General features: G+C 34.8%; 2 protein-coding genes across 2 annotated transcripts in view; one reads left to right on the top strand and one right to left on the bottom strand.

The window, feature by feature from the left end:
• The first annotated feature begins 4 nt into the window (after positions 1 to 4).
• LOC128184456 (uncharacterized) overlaps positions 5 to 17,370 on the top strand; it is a 32,485-nt gene continuing 15,119 nt past the window's right edge. The window contains exons 1-9 of the mRNA XM_052853942.1: positions 5 to 156; positions 2,038 to 2,184; positions 3,888 to 3,935; positions 5,330 to 5,838; positions 6,974 to 7,111; positions 7,698 to 7,907; positions 8,325 to 8,447; positions 8,947 to 9,123; positions 11,392 to 12,609. Of these exons, the coding sequence (XP_052709902.1) occupies positions 2,082 to 2,184; positions 3,888 to 3,935; positions 5,330 to 5,838; positions 6,974 to 7,111; positions 7,698 to 7,907; positions 8,325 to 8,447; positions 8,947 to 9,123; positions 11,392 to 12,609 (2,526 nt within the window). The 5' untranslated portion in view covers positions 5 to 156; positions 2,038 to 2,081. The remainder of the gene's footprint in view (positions 157 to 2,037; positions 2,185 to 3,887; positions 3,936 to 5,329; positions 5,839 to 6,973; positions 7,112 to 7,697; positions 7,908 to 8,324; positions 8,448 to 8,946; positions 9,124 to 11,391; positions 12,610 to 17,370) is intronic.
• LOC128184455 (guided entry of tail-anchored proteins factor 1-like) lies at positions 13,726 to 17,341 on the bottom strand. The gene is made up of 5 exons (XM_052853940.1): positions 17,184 to 17,341; positions 16,893 to 17,058; positions 16,404 to 16,471; positions 15,917 to 16,031; positions 13,726 to 14,966 (listed from the first exon to the last, which is right to left on the bottom strand). Exons 1-5 carry the CDS (start codon positions 17,262 to 17,264, stop codon positions 14,824 to 14,826), a joined length of 573 nt encoding a protein of 190 aa, XP_052709900.1. The 5' UTR covers positions 17,265 to 17,341; the 3' UTR covers positions 13,726 to 14,823.

Raw genomic sequence — 17,370 nt, 5'->3', positions numbered from 1 at the left:
GATTAAATTCCACACATCCGTTTTTCTTGTTGCTGGGCAGGTAAACAAATGTCACACCGGTTCACGCATATTTTCTTACCATGTCGCAGAGCAAACACATGTGTAGTGATGATATAATGGAGTAGATGACAGAACAACTGTTTAACACACTGAACGGTAAAATATGTTTTCTGTTGTATATTTTCTCAGCATTTTAGGAAACAAATTTGTTTATCTGTTTCTGAACATAGCTCTATTTTCTTTTTATTGCACGCATGCTGTATTGCTTTTGATAGTTTGAAGTACTGTTATAGTAACTGCAGGTATTTAGAAACCTACAATATATACGTTGTTAACTGTTTGAAAGAAAATGTGGTGCTAACCATCTTTTCCGGTAGTTAATTACTGTGTACAAGTAGTGTACCTCAAACAAATTTTCTTAAGATACACACTATATAGATATTTTATTTTAGATTTAATGAAATGAAATTCTTTCCTGAACTTTCTTACAGTTATACTTGAATTAAGTCACAGCAGTTTGTGATCGTTTAGGTAAATTCAGTAGTTTTTTTTTTAGAAGAGGATGTAGGCTATGCCTGTCCACTTCTCAAAAGAGAATAGTAAATTCAGCATTGACTGTTGATACAAATGTAACACATTTTCAATAATATCATTTAGGGTTGTCAATGTGTGTGAATTTTTATAGTGGGTAGTTCTTATGAAAAATTATAAAGCAGCATTTTTCATGTATCAGTGATTATAAACAACACATGTTTGTCACAGGGAAAAAGGTGAGGTTGGGGACCAAAGATAAGTTGAAGTGAAGTGCCTGTATGTAACGTTATTATTATCTATACATTTAGCTCTATTTCCTTTAGCCCATGACTCAGTAATCATACCCTATGCTAAGGAACCATAAGGTTGCTGGTTTGAACCTCTCTGTGCTCATTTAATGTTGTATCCTGAAACAAAACACTTTGTCTACATTGTCTCAGTTCAGCCGGCTTACATGTACCGGTACACTGGGGGTTAACATGCATTTGCCTGGTGCCCCATCCAAGGAAGTCAGTGTCTCTCATTCATTTAGCACTCGGAAGATTAACACTGGCTGTCCACACACTTCATGGCTCAAAGAAAGATTTCACTTTTTACTTTGATTTATCGAAATTCAGTCATATTTTGATCTCTATATATGAATTAGGAACCAGTTGAAATCTTAGTTGAAGATTTGAAAAATGATGGTGTGTTAATGTCATTCCTAATATGCTAGTAAAGTGAAAATCAAATAAATGATTTGGTGTACAAAATACACATATTGTTCTTCCCAGAGATTTAGCTTTTTAAAATCATATCAAATTAATGTAAGTTTGTTTATTGCATACTTTTTGCCACTATGTTATCACTGTTATGATCAGTCAGGAGATACATTTTCTTTCTTTTTATTTGATTGCTGTTTACTTATTGGTATTCAGTGAAACACAGTTATAGCGAACACACTTATAATGAATTGATGCTTACTGTGAAGTGATTTTCATTCCGCAAGAGTTTAATACATGTTGTATACTTGACTGATATAACAAATTTCTTTTATAACGAAGTAAAATCGCCCATCCCTGGCACTTCCTTATAAGCGTGTTTTACTGTACTTATACGTTGATTGTATGATAATTTACATTCATATGAAAGGAGTGAATTTTATAAGCTATGCTTGTACTCATTGACTTGAGTATGAAATTGGTTGGGGCAGTTTTGATTAAACTTTATGTACCTCAAATTTGAGCAAGTTTAAATAGATTGAAGTAAAAAGGTTTTTGTGGAATTGTGATAAGGTACATGTACAAAAGTGTTTGGTTTAGCTGATTTTAAATTCATATTATGTAAATTCATTTAAGCTCTTAAGTTAACAAAGCAAAGCAATCAATTAATTTATAAAAGTTTTAATTGCTTTAAGTTTTAACTCATATACTCTAAGTAAAAGAGTTAAAACTTAATGTTCGATGGACTTAATGTTGTTTTTTGTTTTATAATTATAATAGTCTGTTTAAATTTGCTTTTCAGAATAAAGATTATGTAATCTGATTGGACAGAATAGGAGGCAAACAATGTCAGATTATGAATATAGTGACTCCTTCATCAGCGATGAAGATGATGCTCCAAGAGCAACCAAGAGTACCGGGGGCAGAAATACACGTAAATACAAGCCAGGTAAATATACATTAAGAGTAATTTGGAGGCAAAATATGAGTAATCGTAAATACAAGCCGGATTAATATGACTGTATGTGTATAAGAAACATAATTTTTTATATGGGTAATTAAATACAATAGGCAGGTAAATATACATGTGTCATAATCATTATTCAAGCTGTACAAGAAAAAACCCTCAAATCCAAATCAGGTATAGAGTTGTAACATACGATTAGTATCACACACAGTTTCAGGTAGAAATAAATAGAGACTCTGGAGGCAACATTATTTTAGTTAAGTACATGTAAATACATGTGTGTTTCACTATAAGTCTGTATATACTGCCTTAATGTGAGCTGTTAGCAGATCAAATAGAATACAGGTGAACAGATTTTATAATATGGTCAGATTTACATGTAGTACATATTCAATTATTGATTCCACAAATAAAAGCCTTGTAAATGCCTCTACGTGTTCCATAGATTTAGTGCTGGAGAAATATCTCCTGAAGCCTTGCACATAAGACCCACGTTGATATTCATAATTATATCCTCCCTTCCCAACAGTTTGGGGTGGGGTTACCTGAAAAACTTATTTTTTATGTAATATTATCAAAGTTAAATGAATAATATGTCTTTTCTTCTAAAATGAATAAACAAAAATTTAAAATATTTTTTAGATGCAATTAATCTAGCTAGCTCAATTTGATTAGAAAAGTAGCAGAAGTGTACCTTTTCCCATATAACTTAATCATACATATAAGTGTGCATGTTCCTGAAATAACTTTGTTTGTTTTATAAGAAAATACCAATTATTTTAGCAGTCGATCGCATCATTTTTTGTACTTTTTAAACATGCTTTTAAGTAGTATTATTAACGTTGGATCAGTTTTCATAGAAACCTCACTCTCTTGAAGTCCTCAGGTCTTATAAGTTTATACTTTAAAGTGATTCTGTAAGAAATGACACTTTGATGGAAACCCAAATTATGACTTGTCATCGACAATGTTAGCTCTGCCAACTATTGACTTTAGAGTAAAAAAAGGCAATGCTGATATCTAATGATAAGTAACGGGGAGAGATATAACAGGGGTAGAGATTGGTGTTTAAACCCTTTAACCTTAAGTAAACCCCCAATCTCTATCAATTACCCGTATGTACGGGAAGATTTTTTGGTCAATTTAAAATACTAATTGTCTTGTATGTTTAGGGTAACAGGCAGGTACAATGCTTGCAGTGGGCCACAAAGCTTTCCATGTTGTTCTGTTATCGGCCAAGACAATGAGAAATCAATTGATCAGTGGTTTCACGTAAAACAAAAGAACGTGTATTCTAAATGACAATTTTATCACGCAAATATTTGTTAAACATGCAAACTGCAGTAACTAGCTGCGTTAGGTTAAATGATGTTTTGTTCCTACCTGTGATAATCAACCAGGGTTTATCAAACAGAGCAGCCACTGACATCATCATTTCATTGGATTGATTCTAACCTGTCAATTACTGCCTCTGAGTTTATATATACAAACAACTAAAATTGTAATGTCAGCATGGAAAATTAAGTTTATGATTCCATGCGTTAGAAGTCATTGCTGGTAACAGAACCAGGAAAATGTCCATTATGTTATCCAGGAGGATGCTGCCCAACAGTAAGTATTTATGTAGACTGCGAGGAATGCAGCATTGTCGCTTCGTTTGATGACTGTCTGTGTCGTGGTTTCAGGTTTCAAGACTCAAACAGTCAATGACATCTACTCTCCCAGAACGAAAGGTGATTAAACCATTGTCCTCTTAACCAAGCTTGTTTGTAATCTGGTTGTTCAGTAGTTCTACAACAAAGCTTGTTTATGTGGTATAGTACTACTTCCAAGCTTTGGTGCAGTGATCGCATATTCTGTGCTTAAATTGAACCTATATGTGTGTCTTCTCTTGTCATGTGCTGTGTTTTGATAGACAACTAAAATATCTCATGTCAAAACATGGAGGAATCTCTGTGTACCATGGGAGATTGTCAACTCTGCATGTCATCATCGTCCACACGGCATGTCATGGCGACTTGTTGATTCATCACATTACGTCGCATGCAGTCTGGGTAGCCTCTTCAGTGAGCTCTCAATCACTCGGTCCTCAAACACTGCATGCCTGCGTCGGCCCTCTAAAGCCATTGGCCGATGTGATAGCATGATCAGGATTATACCTCAGAAGTATTTTGTCATAATATTTCCCTTGTAAAGGGGTTTAAATTGATCAGTTATTCTTACTTCTTAAATCCATTTCTTTGATTTAAATGTTTAGCAGAAACTAACCATTGCAGAAAGATAACCAATTATGCACAAGATAAAATGCAGATTTTATTTAAAGATCTTAACCTTTTCAATGCTTCTCTTTTTGGCTGGCACGAGAATTTTATTCAAACTTTCTTTATCTTCATAATCTTTGTTGAGTACTTCAATAGTTTACTGAATTCCATTAACACTTTTTGACTCTCATCATACTCTAGAAATTTCTGTAGTATGTAGTTTAAAATTTTGCACCCTCCTCTCTCTCTCTCCCCCCCTCCCCCCCCCCCCCCCTCCACACACAAGCATTTAGAACATATATCCTGTCAAATTGAAATACCTTAATTTAAGGCTTATTTTTTATAATTGAATGTATCAGGTAAATGTCTAATACATGTAATAATATTCATTTGAACTTAATCTGATAGAGGTGGTTGTATCAGTAATTTATCATGTACTTACTGTCCAGACCTTCATTTAGTAATGGTAGGACACCGTCTTTGATTGTGATAAAGCTAAACATGTTCTATGAACATTGATTGAGTGATGTACCTTACAATGCATGCAACTGTATGTACTAGTGCTATGATGAGTGAGGTTGTAGTCATGTAATCCATATAGACTCACAGTCACATTGTGTTCAACTATATTGACCAGAATGTACATGTTTTCAAGAGGTTGGGGGAGGGGGAACATTGTCCTCAATATCTGCCGTTTTTCTTTCATGTGGATATACATTTTCAAGAGACAATCATAAGCAGTCAAAATAAAAACAAGATTTATTTGTGGATAAATTTATAATGAGCTCTGATTTCAGTAAAAAGATGGTAATTAAGTTGACCTTTTTTGAATCAATTTCTTATTAAAGTTGATTCCTATTTTTCAGTTGGCGGACATAGAGGGGGTAGGGGACGTGGTAGAAATGTGACCAGTCGAACGTCGGTGCCCAACTCCGAACCCAAAGTAGATGGGGTCGTACAGAGAATGCTGTCTGCAAAAAACTTGAAACTAAATGAGCTCAGGAATCAGATTGAGGATATGCAGACAGCATTCAGAGACCTAAAGGAGGAGAACAAACTCCTGAAAAAGATGCAGCATCGGCAGGAGAAGGCCCTGGTCAAATACGAGGATAAAGAAGGCGACCTACCACAGATCATTGCCCGCCACCAGAACGAGGTCCGCTCGCTGAAGGAAAATTTACGTAAGACGCGCGATAAATATGAGAGGACGGATCGCTACCTCAGGGATGCTGAAGATGAGCTTGACAAGGCGAAGAGTAAATTAAAGCGCTACAAGTCGCTGGCTGATCAGAATAACCTCAAAGAGAGAGATGACCTCCAGAAAGAAAACCAAAAACTGCAGATTGACTTGGAGGAAAAGGAACTGAGAGTGAAGGTAAACATCTAATTCTGTAGGTAAAGCAAAAGGTGAAAACATTTATTTCTGTAGATAAAGCCAAAAATGTAAACATCTAACTGTGTAGGTAAAAGGCAAAGATGTAAACATGGTTTTAACTCTACTAGGTAAAGCCAAAGGTGACAGTCCATTGTAACATATTGATCAGCTGGGTTTGGTATTGATTACCTGATGCCTGGTTATATAGAAATGCAATTTCTTTGAAAAGATTTTTTTGAGATTTTTTGTTAAGGAAAATCAGCATTGACCGATATAGATTTTAAAACTGCCTCATACTTCCTCTTTAGCACTGTTAAAGTAACTCCTGACCTAGAAGATGATAATCTAGGGATATTTTTTTTCTAGCCATTAAAACATAAACATCAACTTAAAAAGTTGTGTTTGTTATATGTGTAGTAGCAAGACAAAGGTAAATATAGAGGTATGTTTATATAAGTTAAGAGAGGTTATAAAAAGCTTTTTCTGTAGGTAATCTCCTGGACTTCTGATAAGGCACTCTTCTTTGGGACACTATCATATAATGTTGGTCAATCTAAAACAGTTGTAAATTTTTATAAATTGAGGATGTGACATCTGATAATTGCTTACATATATCACTGAAATTTTGATTAAATTTTGAGATAAGGAAATTTATAAGTATCCAGAGTTTTTAAAGTATTTTTAAAGGTAAATTTACATTACAGATTGTACAAATATTATGTACACAAACATAAATAAATTTGTCTTAATTTTCTAACTTTTAAGAATTAAAAAGATAATTGAAGACATGCTAGTTTAAGTGCTATGGAGTGTCAGTTTTCTGGGGATGTCCATCCACTATTAAGTTTTCAAATTAATTAATATAATACCTATTCAGTATTGTCCCAAATTCAGTTACAGGTAATTTGAAGAAATCATCAAGTAGCATTACTAACCTCTTTCCGTGAAAATGAACCTAAGCAACTAGTGTTCTTGGATTCAGTACATGAACATGAATTTTAAAGATACTTAGTTAACTTCAGGACATTTATTGTCAAAATTATGGTTTTTTTTACTGTACTTGATTTTTGAGTATTTGTTGAAACCGTCTAATTTAATACCAAAGCTATATAATGTAATGTATCATGTTTTGTAGGATTTAGAGAAACATATTGTGAATCTAAACAAGAATCATCGACATGAGCTGGGGATTGAAATGGCTCGGAATCGGGACACTCAGAAACAGAACGACCACCTCAGAGAGCAGAACTCTACGCTGGAGAGACAACTCAAGGTAATCAGAGGAAATTAAAAACACCTCATCAAATTAATGATCGTCAGGATAAAACGAGCTCGTATCATGGCATTGCTGTTATATTTGTATACCTGTATACAGGGAAGATACAGACCGGAGGTAATGGGTTTGTTTGTTCAGTCACTTGTAGGTATACAGATGGCCACTTAATATTAATGGAGATTGAATTTTATCTAATGACCTTAGGAAAAATTGAATTGTTTTACCTGCACCATATACATTACATAATATTAGTTTATAAATGTATTTATATTTCTATATGTGTGGTAGTTAGGACATTTATGATGACCTAGATAGTGGATTTTTGTATTAAATCATATCATGATGATATCTAATATATAAAGCAATCTTAATATTTCTTTTGAATGTTCTGAAACACTAATCTACCCACCGAGTAGTTGTAGCAGTGATAACCTGTAGATAAATTATGGGATGTTGTTATGGGGCTTTTGTTAATTGTTTATTTTTTCACAGGAAACATTTTATAAATCATTAAAATTTTCTAAAGTAACTCACATAATTTTTGAGATGGCTGTGTGTCATGTTTGTGATGTTTTACAAATAGGAAAAAGATAAAGAACTTCAAATAAAGAACATTTATGCCAACCGAGCACGGGCCCCCCACCGGCTACCAGCCTCATACGGAGGAACCCCCCACGATACGCCCCCTCCAAAGGCAAGGAAGAGGGCGCCCTCACTACAAGAACTGACCCCCAGGGAGAAAGTGAAGCAGTATGAAGAGAAGCGGAGAGAGGAACAACAGAAGCACAGAGAGGTGTGTAATGTGTTGACAAGGGAGATAATGCATGTCTTTCTTTTCTTTTTTGTTGTTAGGAGAGGAAAGAGAAACTGGCAAGACTAGTGGAGGTAACTTAGTGGTGACTGTGTTTAGTAGTGCTAATGTGGGTGGTGCTAATAAGGGGAATAGGTGGCTCTCTCAGATGGAGTCAAGGTCAAAAATGAAATGATGAAGAAATCAATTATAAATTAAAATTTCCCCTCATGTTTTTACTTATATGTCTCTTAAATTCACGTGTTTCAAGAACACAATGACACTGACAAAGTCTGTGTAACAATTTTTCTGTTATAAACAAGTAATAGGTGTGGGACAAATACCTCTATGCAGGGTGTATATGTTTTATCTGCAATGACTAATCAATACTTACATGTACTCTGCTTATTTTACCTGTAGTCAAGGAAGGGAAAAGGTGAAGGACCTAGGATGGCCTTTAACGATAACAATGACAAACCAAGTCGTAATACACAAAGATATGATGACTACGATTCATACAATAGTTATGATAGTCCACAAAAGGTACATAACTCTTGGTGCTCACATTCCCCCTGAGTGAGCTCCCTTTGCACAATGCAGTAACAATTTCTTTTCAGTTTGATCCTTTTACTTTCCTCATGTATATTCCCTTTTATTCTTTTAATAATTATGTGTGTTGTGAATTTTTTCAGCCTAAGCATTTTTCAGACACTGCATTCAAGTCTCTTATATTGATTATAAGTCTAATTATTATATCACAACAAACACTGATGTAAGAGAATTCAGTTGCTAGCACATTTTTGACCCATCACTACATTTCCTGCAAGTTCTTTTTGTGCATTCCCTGTGTAGTTTTGCAGAGTTTGGATCTTGGTAAACAATGTGACACACTCTACAAATATTACCTTTATATAAAGTTATAAACCTATGTTAGTCTGTGGAAACATTCACTATACAACCCATGTGTGGAGTATAAACTGGAAACTTTCAGATAAATTGTAAGTATAATTTCTTGGATACATAGAATTTATTTTCACCGCAGAGTTCACAGAACAAGGGCTACTCTAACTCCACTGAGTACGCCCCTGCACCCACATGGAGGCGCCCTGCCCCAGAGGAACACGAGTATGAATCGACCAAGGAAAATAAGCCCCCTCTACCCAGCACAGGTAGAAGGGGGTTTTCGTTTAATTTTCCTGGTGGCACCGCTCAACCAGAGGTATTTGACTGTCGAGCGCTGTGTGGCACTGCTGCTGTGATGTAGTGTTCCATCTGAACTAACCCTGTGTAGCTGTCTGATGTTAACGACACTCTGTCTAACAGATAGGAGCTTGTCATTGTAGTCAGGGAACATAACTCTGTACGATACCGCAGACTAGCTTATTTCGTCCAAGGTATCATAATTTAGTACCTATGCAAGCTAAATTATAAAAATAGATGTTCAAAATTAATAATAATTTTCATACAAACCAAATTGGGTTAGTAGGAATTTAACAGTTATATTGTAGCAAAGATACTGATTTTGCTTTAGCCATATTGCAGGTCATTCATGCAGATACAAAGTTCAAAGCTCGACTATAAGCTCTCATTGGTAAAAATACGATTACCAAGATTATACAGTTCTAGTATTCATTATAATGATAGGTTTTCACAAATATGCATTAAGATTTCATCAGTACAGACATTTATAGTACGTAAGATGGATATATATGGGTACTCGTCATTGGCTGTCTGTGGTTGGTATGTTTGTCTGTGGAGTCAATGAATTAACACGTCTGGAGGCTCCCTAGATACCTGTCATAATCACCTGTCTCTTATCCCCCCTGGCGCTAATTGCAGCCTTCTGTTTTGTTCTGTGCTCTATTCATTTTCATGCTGCGAATCATTCGGGATTACCTGCGTTGTTTTCTGTATGCACTGCTGGAGACGTATCAACGTTTCTATATAAACCATGTATGGCCTGTTTTCTGTTCTTTGCTTTCTGTCATTTTTTTTCTCTCAAAACATGTTTTTAATCTATGTATCAATGTATTTTTGTTGCTTTTGTGCTTTGATTAATTAATCCATACACAATGTACTGTGTGTGTACCAATATATATGTGGGTACTGCTGTGTACTGTGTGTGTACCAATATATACGGGTACTGCTGTGTACTGTGTGAGATTTTTATCATCACATTGTGTTTATTGAATGATTCTATCCATCCACTGATTGAGTTCCTGTCCAGTTCATGCATTATTGACGACCAGGTAGTTTAATCCACTAACCTTGATTGCAGTACACAGTGGCTGCCTATACAGTGCATGCTAAACCCACAGGACTTAGACAGAGCTAATATCTGAGGTCCCCTGGTACCTCGGTGACATAGATAGTGTGTTATATTCTTAATGAACGAATTAATCGTAAAACCCACTCTGTGATGAATTATGTTTGATTTGTGACATCTTTGTATGATGACAATGGCAGTGAAGCTCTCTGACTGTCTGTATGTATCACTTTCAGAAGGAAATCGAGGAATTTGAGGCGCTTATTGCAAAAGAGGTGAAATCTCTGCACTTAATTGAACTATGCATGAAAAAAATGCATGCATGAACTTAAATAAGAAAACTCCTTTCTCTCAATATTATGCACCGTGGTTCAGTTTTAATGTGTAGCTCTTTCCTTCTTTTTATTTGATATTGGCTTTGTTGGATTGAGGACATACATGCTAGTGTTGTTAGGTGCATGTACTGTGAACGCATGAAAGCCTATATATAGAGCATGAACTGTCATAAGGATCATACGGTAATGAAACCTTGATCAAGATGTGACAAAGAAAAGAATTTTTTAAAAATCAATTTTATCTTGTGTACATGTAGTGTACGTGGCACTTTTCATTAATAATTGTTTGATTATTTAAATTAACATTTGACACTTTTCTATGTTTTGTATATTAATATTATATAAGATTTCTTGGTTTTGTATACCAGTAAGATATTCAAGTTTCTTTACAGACTGTCTAAACTAGGGTCTACCCGGGTACTTATTCAATGAAGTGAACTAGAGTCAGATTGGAATTTTTCAGGACTAATGTCAATATTTTCGTAGCTTAATTTTGTCTGTGGTGACTTTTCTGATATCATTAATTTACCTTTCTTCATTAATGTTGTGATGTATATTTTTTTTTCTGTTCATGTTTCAGTATGGTAAAATGTATTAATTTAGCAAATTGTTTCTCAGTGTTTCTGAATAATGGTGACTTCTCAGGACAATATGCAATTTATCAAATGCAACCATTTTCTCAGAGCCTCCAATGTTATTAAATAGCAAATCAATATCATTCTTGATAAATTATTCCTAAAAAATAACGTGCAGCTGCATGCAAAGGACAAAAATCAATTGGACATTTGTTTCTTTAGGGAGAAGAGAGATGAATAAACATTGCTAGATAGAAAGGAGAGATCTAATCAAAATGTACATGTTTAACACTGTCCTTATTGTTTTACAGCAACAGGAAAGATCACGAAGAGAGAAAGAGGAAAAAGAAAGAGAAGAGGTGGAGAGGAGGCTGAACCAGGAAAGAGAAGAAAAAGAGCGAAGGGAGTGGGAGAGGCGTGACCGTGAGCGAAGGGAGCGGGAAGAAAGGGAAAGGCAAGAGGAGGAGAGGCGAAGACGTGAAGAGGACGACTGGAAACTGACGCTGGAACGTGAGAGACTCAAGCACGAACAGGAAGAGAGAGACATAGAGTTGAAGCACAAGGAGGAAAAACAGCGCAGGGAGCAACAGGAGCAGGAGCGAAGGGAGCGAGAGAGGAAGGAGCAGGAGCGAAGGGCGAGGGAGGAGAGGGAGCGATTCGAGATGGACGAAAAACTCCAGGAGGAACGTAAGAAAAAGGACGAACTACTGGCTAAGTTAAAGGAAATTGATGACGGAAAGAGTAAGGGCAAGGGTCCGGAGAAAAAAGAAAAGGAGTTGGACACTTTCTTTGTTACATCAGGGAATATGGATAGTGTGGATAAGAAAACGGATAAAAATAAGAAAAAGGATAAGGATTTGGATGATTTCTTGTTTTCTTCCAGTCGTAAGGATAGTGATGGGGGATTGGGTTCAGCATCTAGCAAAAATAGCTACACTTTCACGAAACCTATCGAAAATATGCATTCAGGAAAACCAGCTAGAGATGATGTGACTGTTCCATACATTGAGAAAAAGAAGCAGCAGAAGGCACTACAAGATGATGACGACTTCGGTGGATATCAGCCTTCTTTCTCCAGCAACAAGACTACATCGAAAATGACCAAGAAAACGGGAGGTATTGTGTTCAATGACGACTTTAAGTCATCCAAACCTCCACGGAAAACGGAGAAAAAGAATGATTTAATGGCAGATCTTTTTGGCAAACAAACAAAAACAACTAGTCAGACTTTAGATGATGACGACCTTTTTAAGCCGTCTACTACAAAGAAAACAACCACTGTGAATTCTTCCATCAAGAGCTCCTTCCCGTGGGATGAGGATTCAAAAACTACAGCAAAGAAACCGTCCACCAAACGTGAGAACTCCACCAGTGCTTTGTTCGGGGGTGGAAACGCTATCATTGATGATGACTTTTCAAGTAAAGATTCCTCTAAAATGCTACCACGACGACCACGCCAAACCACCACCACATTTCAAGCTCGCCCAGCCGTGACGGCGGTTGACCATTACGATGATGATATTGAGGAGGTCATTCTGTAATAAGAATTTTAGTGTATAATGATTCAACATGTATAGGTTAGAGAATTGCCAGTATGCATGAGAATTAACAAAAGTTTGGTTATATTCCACATCATTCAAAAACTGCCTTGCATTGTTTTCATTTCGTTTAGTTTAAATGCAAGGTGGAATTATTTACAAATATGCTTTTTTTTAAAAGAAGAAATTCCTTTCAAAGCATGTTTTATGACAGAAGTACTGTAACAGTGACTGTGCTTTTTTCGGTAAATATAGAGTAGAATTTACACATAGATAACAACAAAAAATCAGTTTAGACCAAAGTTATGAGTGAATGAATATACTTTTCTATCTGAAGGCTTACAAATATTGCATTCCTATAGTTTTGGAATGAGAGAGTTTGTGCCATTGTGTGTGTTGTGTGAAGCTGTGAGATGGATTGATTTAGATACAGTTATATATAGATGGTACTGGTGCCAGGTTCTGTGTTGTGTGAAGACAGGGTTAAATGTTTGCATATACTCAGCTTTGTTAACAGTCCAAAAAGTCCCTAACAATGGTCTCCACCACCCATATCATATGTTTTTCTACTTGGAATGTTTATTCTTAAAAGCAATGTCCTTTAATGGGAAAGGGGAGGTAACACATTCAGTAATGGTTGTGAATTAAATTAATTTTTTTTTACAGTCAGTTTTTTGTGCTATTAAACTGTTGGTGCCTCATTTTATAATACCCCTCTCTTTTTCTTCAAAAAGAATAAAATTAATTGTCATGATGGGGAAAATACAAAGATACACATAACAGTATTAATGAATCTATTGCATGACACTCAACAGTGCATTACTCTTTCGACTACATGTATGAACAGGTTTATATTAGAAGCAGTTTTTCTATAAATTCTGTCATTATATACAGCTCCTTCCTGTCTTGTTTTTTTGTGGTCCAATATCTGTGATAAGTAAGACAACTCCGTCCAGTGTAGGTTAGTTTTAGAATAGGCAGAATAGACAATGATAGACTACATATAACTTATACATTTAATTAATGTTTTATCATTTTTTTTTTATGCCTCATTTTGTTCACAACTTGTGCATCGGTTTGTTTATGTATTTAATTTTCAAACAAAATTTTTATTTGTTTAAGTTTTGAATACATTGAACAATTTTACTGTGTTATGTAAAAAAATGTACATAAACAATCAGTTAATTTTTCAAAATCACAAAAATTTTATTGAGACATTCTTGTTCAAGAGAGTAAGAATTCTCTCAGTCTGAGTTTCAGTTTTCTGATAGAACATTTTACATGACATTGTATTCAGTGTTGCTCTGTTTCTGTACGTGACAGAACTACTCATTGTACAAATATGTCTTATCTGTCATAATCCAAAGACATCATCAAGATATATATATATATTAAATTATACCAATTTATTCTGAAGTCGTTTTCTTTACTTTCAGTGTACTGTATTGACTTCAAATTCATGATTTCTAATCAGTGGGTTATATTGAAAGAAATTTCAACCTCTTGTGATTTCTTTTCTTTGTAATGTAAACCAACAAAACCTACCATATATGATAAGAATAATTATTCTGTATATCCGTAAAATGCATGTAGTTGCTGATGAAGTTTACACAATTAACAGCTATTAATACAAAATACGATTACCTGTTATGTAATATCAAGACATCTCTTGCAATGATCTGATGAAACATACTTTTGAACTAAGACATACCAGAACATGTATATAACATATTGCAGGTTGGTCACTCCGTCATCTCTGACTTGTGTCCTGAGATGTCAACATTGCAACCAGTCCCCACTTCATCATTTTATGAAGGTTTTCTGCTTACACAATGCCTATCGGTTTTGAAAAATTGTGACTAAATATGAAATGTAATGTTCATTTCTTCATTCATTCATTGTCATATAGCGTTTATATATCACATCTATCTATACTCCTTGAAAGAGAAAATAATGAAAATAGTGAAAATTGGACTAGCAAGTTTAATAAATATTTGTAGACCAATATAGTGCAACAGCACTTTACACAAGTGTATGTTTAACAAAAGCTCGCTATTGATACAAATAACAATAATTTATAAAAGAATTAATATCTGTATAGTTCATTTGACTGGCATTAAGGGAAACTCCTTGTAAAATTTCCACTGTTAGTAAATGAGGCGTTCTTGGCAGTGATATGACAAAGTACTTCACAAAGAGAACACATCAGTCTAGCGGAATATCAAGGGGCTGTCTGTCTGCTGCAAATGTTTGTGTTTCCTCTGGTGACTGGCTTAGCGACCAAAGGGAGGTAACTCTGGCAACAGCCGTCCTACATGCCATTATCCAGCACACAACTCCTAAACCACCTAAAATAAAAAATAAGTCAATGGAATGTTGATATAGAAGTCAGACACTATGAATCCTGAATAGACGAACATCAAACAACCCCTAACCCACCTAAAATAAAGTCAATGATATAGAAGTTGGACACTTTGAATCCTGAATAGGAGGACCTCTCTAACAAAACCTGCCAACAGCAAGTGCATTTATATAAAACAACCCCTAAACCACCTAAAATAAAGTCAATGGAATGTTGATATAGAAGTCGGACATTTTGAATCCTAAAATAAAGTCAATGGAATGTTGATATAGAAGTCGGACACTTTGAATCCTAAAATAAAGTCAATGGAATGTTGATATAGAAGTCAGACACTTTGAATCTTGAATAGAAGGATATCACTAACAAAACCTGCCAACAGCAAGTGCATGTATATAAAAACGATTAGCAAATATAAATTATTAAATGATTTTATCATACCTCTGTGAATATTTTCTATGTAAAATTACAACAAATAAACATGCTATTCTATGTAACCGTTAATTGGTTTCTGCGCTATCTGTCCATGGTGAATAGATATCATATCTATTCACCTACAGCATTCGATTTCCCTCGTTCTTAAACTTGGAACACCTCTGGTGTAATCCGAGTCGTTACATGAAATTCAAAGTCCGATATCTCTAATTTATACCATCAAGAAAATATGCAATACCAACAAATCAAGTTCTTTTCAGTGTAATAAGATTACTTATTTACTGACTATTCGGGTGAAAGCAAGTATATTGCCCCATTGACGGCAACTACATATTTCCCTCTGCATTGCCTTGTGAAATACTTGCTATCTTGGGGAACAATAAACTTGCTATCGTCCTTATAGCCAGTAAATAGGTATATAATATGTTTTTTAATTTGAAGGATTCCAAGTACATGCACTAGTTTTTACTGACAGCTTCATAGTACTATAACACCTAAACTTACCAGGGACACCTGTTGGGAGGGCCACAATATTATGTAGAGGGTAAAACCAGCTCTCTGGAAACAGTAGCAGTGGTTCACTTCTGTTTGTCAAAACTATCACTAACATCAATATTGCCTAAAAAAGAAAGTAAAATTGATCACACAAGGTCTTTGCTGTTTAAGGTACAAGGTAATCAGTTGCCATCAAACATTGACTGAACCATTGTTTTTCTGTCACATTGATTAAAGCAGCATCCTTAGTAATTTACTAGTATGTGAAAATGTTTTACATTTACTTATATATATCTATAGAGTAATATACAATGATGAATCAGTACTGTTTTGTATATTTTATGAGAGTTCAACAATCTCATTCAATGGTCATTATTACAAAATTACCAGGTAATAATAATCAGCTCTTGATAATGAATAATGCTGAGCTTATAATTGATATAACCAGTTTTACACTGACAATAGATATTAACAAGTTTAAGGTTACATTTCTTACCTGAGTAATGTATATTCCTGCTTTCACTCCCATATTAACTACAGCTGATTTACTATTGCGCAATGCAGCTATGGAAATTATAAAAAAAAAATTATTTTAAATATAAATCATCAATAAGGAAATAAATACACATGTACCGGTACATAAACATATGAAGTACATCATAAGGCAAGAGCAATAGTACCCTTCATCTCTCATACCATCATAGGAAACATATTTAAAACATAGATGACTATAAACTTGAGGAAGGCATCAGTCAAAATATTGATGCGAGACAAATCTCTGTCGAGATTACCTATATACTGATGAACTTCGATATCTCAAATACTGATATCTCGAATACAATGGATATGTCAAAGTGATTTGTAAATCCCAACCACTTTTTAAAAGTATTTTACCCAGTCCTCAATATCTCGAATACTCAAGAGTTTTTAAACAGTCCCATCTAGTTTGATATAACAAAGTTTGACTGCATATGTTTACACATACCCAATCTTTTAACTTCAGCAGTGTGCTTGTCAATTTTGCGTTGCAGTTTGGCATACTTCGCAAACTCCTCAGTCATACTGATTGTCTCTTGTTCAGATTTAAGGTCTTTGATCTCTGCTCGTATGTTCATCTCACTATCTGTGACTCTGTATACATATTTACTTATCTGGAAATTAAAAAAAGACACAAATGATCCCTGAGAGAGAGAGAGACAGAGACAGAGAGAGGAGTCAGTTTTAAAGATATATGATACTGCAAATAAGTTCCACACACCATAGATAGAATACTTACTATAGCAGCTATTTTCTGTGAATAATTGGGTAAAATAGTAAAAAGAATAACTAAAATAAGAATAAAGATCATTAAAATCATGTTTTATCGAGTCAGACGTCCAACCGACTCTGGTCAAATTGTAACACTTCAGCTCAATGTAAATATCACCTATAAAAAAACGCAACAACCACCAAAATTATTCTAA

This window comes from Crassostrea angulata, chromosome 5 (genome assembly GCF_025612915.1).
Source record: "Crassostrea angulata isolate pt1a10 chromosome 5, ASM2561291v2, whole genome shotgun sequence".
Taxonomy (NCBI): Eukaryota; Metazoa; Mollusca; class Bivalvia; order Ostreida; family Ostreidae; genus Magallana; species Magallana angulata.
This window is presented reverse-complemented; position numbering and strand designations above follow the sequence as displayed.

Bases quoted from the DNA above. Each gene is read 5' to 3' on its own strand.
- LOC128184455 (XM_052853940.1), bottom strand. From the start codon at position 17,264: ATGATTTTAATGATCTTTATTCTTATTTTAGTTATTCTTTTTACTATT. The intron at 16,472-16,892 runs GTATGTGTAAAC...TAATTTCCATAG, and splicing joins TGCTGAAGTTAAAAGATTGG to CTGCATTGCGCAATAGTAAA. The intron at 14,967-15,916 runs GTAAGTTTAGGT...TTTTTATTTTAG, and splicing joins CCTCCCAACAGGTGTCCCTG to GTGGTTTAGGAGTTGTGTGC.